General features: G+C 34.8%; 1 protein-coding gene across 1 annotated transcript; it reads right to left on the bottom strand.

Moving 5' to 3' along the window:
• Positions 1-1397: 1397 nt before the first annotated feature.
• LOC103985697 (putative RING-H2 finger protein ATL69) lies at positions 1398-4289 on the bottom strand. The gene is made up of 3 exons (XM_009403483.3): positions 3932-4289; positions 2631-2728; positions 1398-2061 (listed from the first exon to the last, which is right to left on the bottom strand). Exons 1-3 carry the CDS (start codon positions 4091-4093, stop codon positions 1713-1715), a joined length of 609 nt encoding a protein of 202 aa, XP_009401758.2. The 5' UTR covers positions 4094-4289; the 3' UTR covers positions 1398-1712.
• Positions 4290-8445: the final 4156 nt, after the last annotated feature.

Raw genomic sequence — 8445 nt, 5'->3', positions numbered from 1 at the left:
AGAAATGGGTAGAATTATTTTATTTTATAATCCTACTATACTATGTATGTTCCTTTGTTATGATTTTAAAGATATGCCTATATATTGCGCTCATGCCTTTTCATCTTGAGTTGTTAATATATTGATTTTTGCTCTTTTGTTATTAATAAATCGAATAAAATGCTAAATATGATGGTGAATTATATATTACCTCATGTAATTAGTTATATTTAGTATTATGATCCATATATTTTTAAAAATTATATTATAATCCCTATACTTACGAAAGTAAAACATTAAGATCCCTATAAAAAGATAATTTCACATAATTAAAAATGAGAGATTTTGTTAGAGCAACGTATTAAATGTTTTATTTTTATAAGTATATAGATCTCAATATAATTTTTGAAAGTATAGAGATTAGGATGCTAAATATAGTTAATTACATATGGTAATATATAATTAGTCATAAATATGACTCTTAAGCTTATGCCTTTTAATCTTGTTAATATGTTACTATTTGCTTCTTTGTTTTAATAAATTGAATGAAATGATAAATATAACTTTTGAGGTCATGCCTCTGAATCTTGATTTACTTATGTGGTGCTTTTGCTCATTTGTTAAGTATGAATGCTATGAAATATTAAATATAACTCTTGAATTCATGTCTTATGTCTTGATCCTCGTAACATGATTTGTCAACTTATCTGCATGGATATGATAGTTTGAGTTTTAAAATTTACTTTGTTATTATATAAAAGTTTCATACTAAGTTATCTCTATGATATGTTTTATGATATTGTAAGGTGTCATTGTAGAATAATATTTTGGTTGTACTGTGGTCGTGTTTGTTTTTGTAAATATTAAAAAAATTATATTTTTAAAGTTTAAAGAATATTAAATATGATGCTTTCATCCTTTGATGTGAATTTATAATAATTAATTAATTAATTAATTAATATGATGTTATTGATGTTGAGTTATGAGTGATTGATAAGATATATTGACTTGAGTTGATTTCCGATTTATAATTTTATTAAGTGACATGATATGTACGGATTTTACAGTATTTATTAAGAATTGAATTCCTTGTGCCCTCAATTTTATGTTATGAATTATATGATTTAAAATTTAAATTTATTAAAAATATTTTATATATTATACACACATATATATATATATATATATATATATACATACATATATATATATATACATACATATATATATATATACATATATATACATACATATATATACACATATATATACGTGTATATATATTTGTATATATGTATATATATATATACATATATACATACATACATATATACCTATATATACATATATATGTATTCAAAGCAGTTCTCAGTATGCACAATATATAACATGATATTGAAATCACATAAAACAAACAATGATCGCAAAGAATTTCAATGAATTGCACATAGCCCAAAGTACAAACTTTACAGACTGCACAGATACTCATCTGCACTTTGTTATGTCCCCCTTCATAGAAAAATGAATGCGTAGACGTGAAGACCAAGAAATATCCCGTTTACGATTCTGGATGAGCCTCAGCATTTTGCTTTACAGAACGATTCAGCTACAGGGTCACATTAGCCACATGGAACCCATCTGCTGTCTCCGTAGATGAAAAACATAATGAAGTTAGAGATTGTTCATGAACAAGCACTGAGCTTCAAGAATGTGGTTTTTGATTTGCTTTTCAACTATGTTCTAGCTTCTCGACCTTCATGATATGAAACTCCAACTACTACATATTCAGGTTCATGGATCTCCTGAGTGATCTCCATGCGTTCTGCATGATGCCCACTAGGAAGAATCCATTGGTTGTACTGATCACCAGGAACCTCGTGACTGCCATCCATTTGGTCGTCAAATAAGGGGGACGCAGCAGATTTTGCTTCGAGAGACTCATTTAATGGCAATCGGCAAATCGGACAAGTAGTCTGTTTCTGCAGCCAGACGTCTATACAAGCTAGATGGAAATTATGATGACAGGATGGCATGATCCGCAGAATCTCTTTTTCCTCATATTCACCTAAGCAAATTGAGCACCTGTTGAAGCAAAAAGATAATACATGACTGAACAAAATATATATTGCTTTTGTTGAGATGATGATAAAGTGAAGTAAGATATGCTTGATGGATTTTGCAGCAAATTGTTTTAGTAGCCAATACAAGACTTGGCAATAAGAGGAGTGGGAATGAAGCATTAAAAAGTTTACCCACAAGAGAGAGACAACCAAGCTTGTGATGGATAACAAAACTGAGAATATTATGATAAGGAAAGTCAATGTAGATTTTATGCCAGTAACATTGCAAATAGATTTCAGCTTTGAGATAATCCCATCAACCAACAGTGAGAGGTCATGGCAAGAAATTCTCCATATGTTTTCCACTAAAATCCATCAAACCAAACATATGTCCAGTTTTTCATCAGAAATAGACTCATTGAAGCATTACAAGATTATATGAAGTAAACATAATTAAATCACTAGGAGTGTGAGCAAGGCCTCAGATTGAGGAATTTGTCATGAATAATTTGGTTAAGGTGATATAATAATGTGTTAAGGCAGATCAAGAGTGTCTGCATAAAGGAAATCAACATTTGGAAGGAGACTTACTGGTTATCTTCTCTGGAAGAAAAAGCTTCCAGCTTGTACTTCATTGTAGGAATAGCATCAACAAGAACAGGTTCCAAGCCACCGATTGAGTGCTCAGGCTGTTAGCAAATTAATCTCTCAATGGTCAAATAGTGTCAATTCATTTAATTAATGAAAATGACAAAAAAATTCTATCATAGTAAGAACAAATATGTAGATTTGGTTTGGGTAATATCAAAATTCTTTAATTAAAAGCATAGTCATCCTCAAAAAACACAAAATTATGACACAAATTGATGTGTACTTGCAGGAAAGGTTTCCATGTCAAGAAGAGACAAATTTTAGCTTAATGAGTCATCAATACAAATGTTATTACTTATTTTCTTTGCAAAATATCGAAGTGACCACAAACTTATTTGATATCCTAAAATGACATTTGCTGTATCTTTAAGCCATACTCACCTATATAAGTTACCAGAAAGCAAAGAAAGATGAAGTTTATGAATGTCATGTGACTGCAAATTTGCTCAAAAAAAGAATAGTGTATGGAAGAAGAGAGATAATTAGGTACCACTAACATCCCCAACAACATGTGATACCATTGACCTCCAGCTCCAAGTACGGGCCTACTGATAAAGACTTCTGCTTGGCCGAGTGTACTCCTCTTTTTTTTATTCTGTGACCTTACAGTGAGACGATAAAATCCTTACTAGCCAAGCTAGCTAGCCCATTTGGCAGATTCCACCCCTTAAAGGTAAAAAAAGCCCTGTTTTTGTTGCAGAACACCTATTTCAAAGTTGCAAGCACAATAAAGTCACAAATCCACGCGGCATCTTTAACATGAATTCAACGATTCTACAATGTATTTAATGGAATAATTAAAATTTCATAACCTAATAACAAATAACAAAAACTTCATTTTTTTTCTCTATTAAAAGCAATTGTTTCTGCTCTGTTCAATCCAGTAAATTGTTTCTTAGAATTAGACAGAAAATAACCTTTCTCTGATCCTTAAAATGCACAGGATTCAGCTAAAATTGCAACTTTAGAGTTTGGTAAGGTAAAAATCGCCCATGCGTATGTTTATAACAAAGTCGATCTTCATGTGAATCTAGTATCCAAGTCTTCTTCTTAGGAAGAATATTTCAAACAACTTATGTTCACTTGTCGCGGTAATTTCTTCCGCTTTGCTATAAGCAGAGTTCTTGACAAAGCTAAGCTGGTAGTTGTACCAAAAATGAATCGTTTTAAATGGCACGTTTCAGTTTCGAAGCAATTAGAGTGAGCAAACCACGAGGCCGGGCGACGGGACGGCGCCTCACCTGGCCGACGTCGGAGCGGAGCTCGATGTCCAAGGGGGTGGCGCGGGAGTCGGTGGAGCGGATGCGGCTGCAGAGGAGGCGTGTGCACACGAACACGATGAAGGTGGCGCTCATCCCGAACCCGATCACCGTCGTCACCAGGTTCAGCCCCGACCCCCACATCTGCTCCGCCGCTCGTCCTATTACGGCGGGAACCTCCCCCCTGCCTCTGCTCAAAGTGTTCTCCTCACGGTTGCCACAGCCGCCGCCAGGAAAGATGGGATGGATTGGGTCGGGCAATGAGGGATCGGACGGTTAAAGGTACGCATCTGGCGTTGAAGGAATAGCTTTGGGGGATGGCAAAGAATGAGAACAGCCGAGGCGGAGAGGGAGAGACAACGGTGGGTTTCCCTCGTGTCGTATTCCATGCGCCGCAGCGCACACGGAGGACGGATCATAGCGTGTTAAGATTCGTGCGCGAGTGGATCGTATCGTACCGCACGGGATCGACAATGCGGGAATGCGCAGAGCAGGCGGCTGCCGCTGTTTGGTGTGAGGCCCACAGGGCAATAGATTTTTCAATATAATAATAAGGCCGCGAATCTGTGTTTTTTTTTTTTTACGATAAGCGCAAGCAGATTCCTTTGAAAAGTCAACAGCGGGAAATTACAATTTTACCATTTACTACACCGCTTTTTTAATTTAACAATATTTTTTTATTTAAGCCATTTCAAGGAAACCTCACATTTTGATATTTTTTCATATAGTGTCCTCTATTTTTTCTATTTTTTTAAAAAAATATTATTATAGTATTTTTGAATGAAATAGTATTTTATCATTATACTATCACATTAGAAAACTTTAAACAGGTGTTTGATGTGGTGTTTATATGTTTTTTTATTTTGTGCATGCTTTGCATACAACTTGCGGTTGGGTTTTATAATCGTTTTAGGTTTATAAATGTAGATTGTATACCGCTATTATGTAGAAGTAAAATTATCTAGAAACAAATCATCTAGACTAGTGTGAAGTGATAGCTAGTATAATACATAGAGTTACCTGGGTGGCACATGATTGAATAGGCTTTTAGAGGTAGTGTCTAGGGTTGGTTTGCTATCTTATTATGTAGTACTCGTAGCCATACTAAAATCCATCCGAATTCTATTGGTTATTATAGTACACTATGATTATGAGATATGATAAATGTATGTAAATATCATGTTCTTCAATGGCAACCTCGAGGAAGAGGTATATATATGATTCAGCCTAAAAGATTCATATCTAAAAAAAAGTCCGGATAAAATATACAGATTGCTTAGATTCATCTATGGACTAAAACAAGCATTTCAAAGTTTGGAATATAAGATTTAATGAGACTATCAAATCTTATGATTTCTTTAAGAACGAAGATGAGCCTTATATGTATAGGAAGATAAGTGGGAGCATTATCACTTTTTTGGTGTTGTATGTGGATGACATCCTGATCATTGAGAATGATATAGGAATGTTCTCCATAATAAAGGCTTAGCTATATAAAGACTTCTCTATGAAGGACTTAAGGGAAACATCTTATATCTTAAGGATTCAGATCTATAGAGATAGATCCAAGAGAATGCTTAGTTTGTCCCAATCTAGGTACGTAGACACCATTGTCAAAAGGTTTGGTATAAAAAATTTCAATAGATGTCTCATACCAATGAGACATGAGATATCATTTTCTAAGAATATATCCCTAAAGACTCCTAAAGAAAGGGCAGACATGAATAGGATACTTTATGCCTCAACGATATGGTCTATTATCTATGATATGCTTTATACCAGGCTTGATATGGTACATGCTCTAAGTATCACGAGCAGGTATCAGATGGATCCAAACTTGGAGTATTAGAAAGCAGTAAATTGTATTCTTAAGTATTTGAGAAAGACTAAAAATCTTTTACTCGTCTATCGAGGAAGTGGCCTCAGAGTTAAGGGCAACACACATTAGAGATTCCAATCTGATATCGATGATAACAAGTCAAATTCAGGGTATGTGTTCACCCTAAATGAAGGAGCAATATGCTAGAAGAGTTCCAAACAAAATATTACTACTAACTTGACCATAAAGATAGAGTACATTACTACAACAAAGGCAACAAAGAATGGAGTTTGGATGAAGTTCATCACAGATTTGGGAGTTATGTCGAGCAGTGAAGAGTTGATTCTCTTATATTGTGACAACAATGGAGCGATTGCTCAAGCAAATGTACTCAAGTCTCATCAGAATTCTAAGCACGTTCTAAAAAGTTCCACCTGATCAAAGAGATTATAGCCTGAGGAAATGTAGTAGTGAAAAGAGTTTCATCTAAAGATAACATTGCACATCTACTGATAAAACTAATGTCTCAAATTATCTTTGAGCGTCACATGGATCTAATAGGGATTAGACATATATGTGATTAGCTTTAAGTCAAGTGGGAGGTTACTAGTCATAGGTGCCCTACAAGCCAATCACGTGAGTGATGACATATGTAACATGATACCCACTCTTTTTGCTTATTATTTATTTGATATTTTTCTTACTTTATATTACCTATTGCATATACCGTGATGTCTATTGATCTGTGCAATGAGAATCGAATCATGATGAGATCATAATAATGAGACTAATTTATCTTTAAACATAAACCCTAAATAATCCCGGTCATAGGTCATTTGAGAGAGTCATCAAGATGACCAAATAGACTGGTGTGTCGTATACTCATCCATATGATAGAGGCAGTTGGTCTTATAATCAATCGTGTGGGGACACTAGGGATACCGCGCAGGTGTTCATTGGATAATGAGTTCACTGATTGATCCACTCACGGAATGCTGAATGGTTGATGATACCTCATTGTTAAACAACGATTCCATCATTGTGTATCTATTCCTTAGACTTAAGACATTAAAGATGTCACATATGAGTACTTCACTCTTTGATATCAGATTAATAGACTTGGAAGTTCCAGATCTAGCATAACCGATCATCGAGAGTGATAGCAAACCTTACGATGGTTATTAAGTATCGAAAGAGGATCATCCACTCTTGGTGTCATGAGAGAAATATCTCATATATTTTTGCTCAAACAAATACCCTGGCCAAGGTTATTCAGATTAAGAGAGAAAGAGTTCTTCAAGACAATCTGATTAGAACGAGACTCGAGTAAAAATCGTATGGGTCTGATAGCACCATGCCCGATATACGATATTTGAGATATTAAATAGATAAGAGACTAGATACATGATAACTGAGGATAGACAGGTCCAATGGATTGAATTCCCTTATATCATCTAGGGACTACGATGTAGTGGTATAATATGTCTGCAGTCGATGAGTCAAGTAAATTATTATGAAGATAATAATTCACTAAGCCAGAAAGAGTTATGACAAGTATGACTCATTACTAGCTTGATAGTGGGCCTAGAGGGTCACACACATATGGTAGGTGTTGCGACGAGTAGAGGTTCGAATATGAGATATTCGTTTGAGCTATTATCTTATTAGATATCCAAGAAGCCCCTAAGTTATTGGATCCTATAGATGATATCCAATAAAAGCCAATTAGAGATTATTGGGTAGAGATCCATTAATATAATATGCTTGGGTAGTTAGATGAAGATCTAGTACCCAATAGAGTATGATCTATTATGGTTAAGTTGATAGAGAACCTTTATAAATAGGAGGGAACAAAAGGGTCATAGGTCATACCATTTTTAATTGTCATTTTTATTCTCCTCACTCTCTCCTCCTCATATAGTAGCCCTTGTTTGGGGCGTATGGACAGCAAGAAGGCATGACCCCTTCTTGATTGCATGGTGCATGTAACGAGGAGATTTGAACATCGATTTGAGGAGGGTTTTCACAGTCTCTACTATGTGGATCACTGCTAGAGAGAAGAACAGTTGACATCCTTCGTCTTCTCCCACAGATCTATAGGTTTTCAGGGATATACAATCTTCCTAGGTAACACATCTTTTCTATACACGTAGTTTTTGTTTTTGTGGGTTTTTACACACGAATCTTCGCACAATAATAATAAACTATTTTCTGTGGGAAATTCTAAGATTTTTGTTTTCTATTTTTTTATTACACATGTGATATCATCCCAAATTTCCCAACAAGACTTACAAGTTTGGAAGTTCCAAATATGGTATGGTCGGTTCTCGAGAATAATAGCTAACCTTATGAAGGTAATTGAGTATTAACAGATGATCATCCACTCTTAGTATCATCAGAGGAATATTTTATGTATGCACGCTCAGACAAAATCCCGGCCAAAGTGGTTCGGATTGAAAGAGAAGAAGTTCTTTAGGAAAATCCGATTAGAGCGAGACTCGGACATGATTCCATATGGGCCTAACGTTACCATACCCAATATACAATATCTGGGATATTAGATGAACAAGGGCTATAGATACATGAAAACTAAGGACAGATAAGTCTAATGGATTAGATCCTTTGTACCGTTTGGGGACTATGACATAGTGGCTTAATATGTCCATAGTCGATGAGT

This window comes from Musa acuminata, chromosome BXJ2-5 (genome assembly GCF_036884655.1).
Source record: "Musa acuminata AAA Group cultivar baxijiao chromosome BXJ2-5, Cavendish_Baxijiao_AAA, whole genome shotgun sequence".
NCBI classification, from domain to species: domain Eukaryota; kingdom Viridiplantae; phylum Streptophyta; class Magnoliopsida; order Zingiberales; family Musaceae; genus Musa; species Musa acuminata.
Note: the sequence above shows the minus strand (reverse complement) of the source record. Positions and strands in the feature narration are given on the sequence as shown.

Excerpts from the sequence above, each read along its gene's own strand:
- LOC103985697 (XM_009403483.3), bottom strand. The coding sequence starts at position 4,093 with ATGTGGGGGTCGGGGCTGAACCTGGTGACGACGGTGATCGGGTTCGGG. Across the intron at positions 2,729-3,931 it reads TCCGCTCCGACGTCGGCCAG|CCTGAGCACTCAATCGGTGG; the intron begins GTGAGGCGCCGT and ends ATTTGCTAACAG. Across the intron at positions 2,062-2,630 it reads TCTTCCAGAGAAGATAACCA|GTGCTCAATTTGCTTAGGTG; the intron begins GTAAGTCTCCTT and ends TTGCTTCAACAG.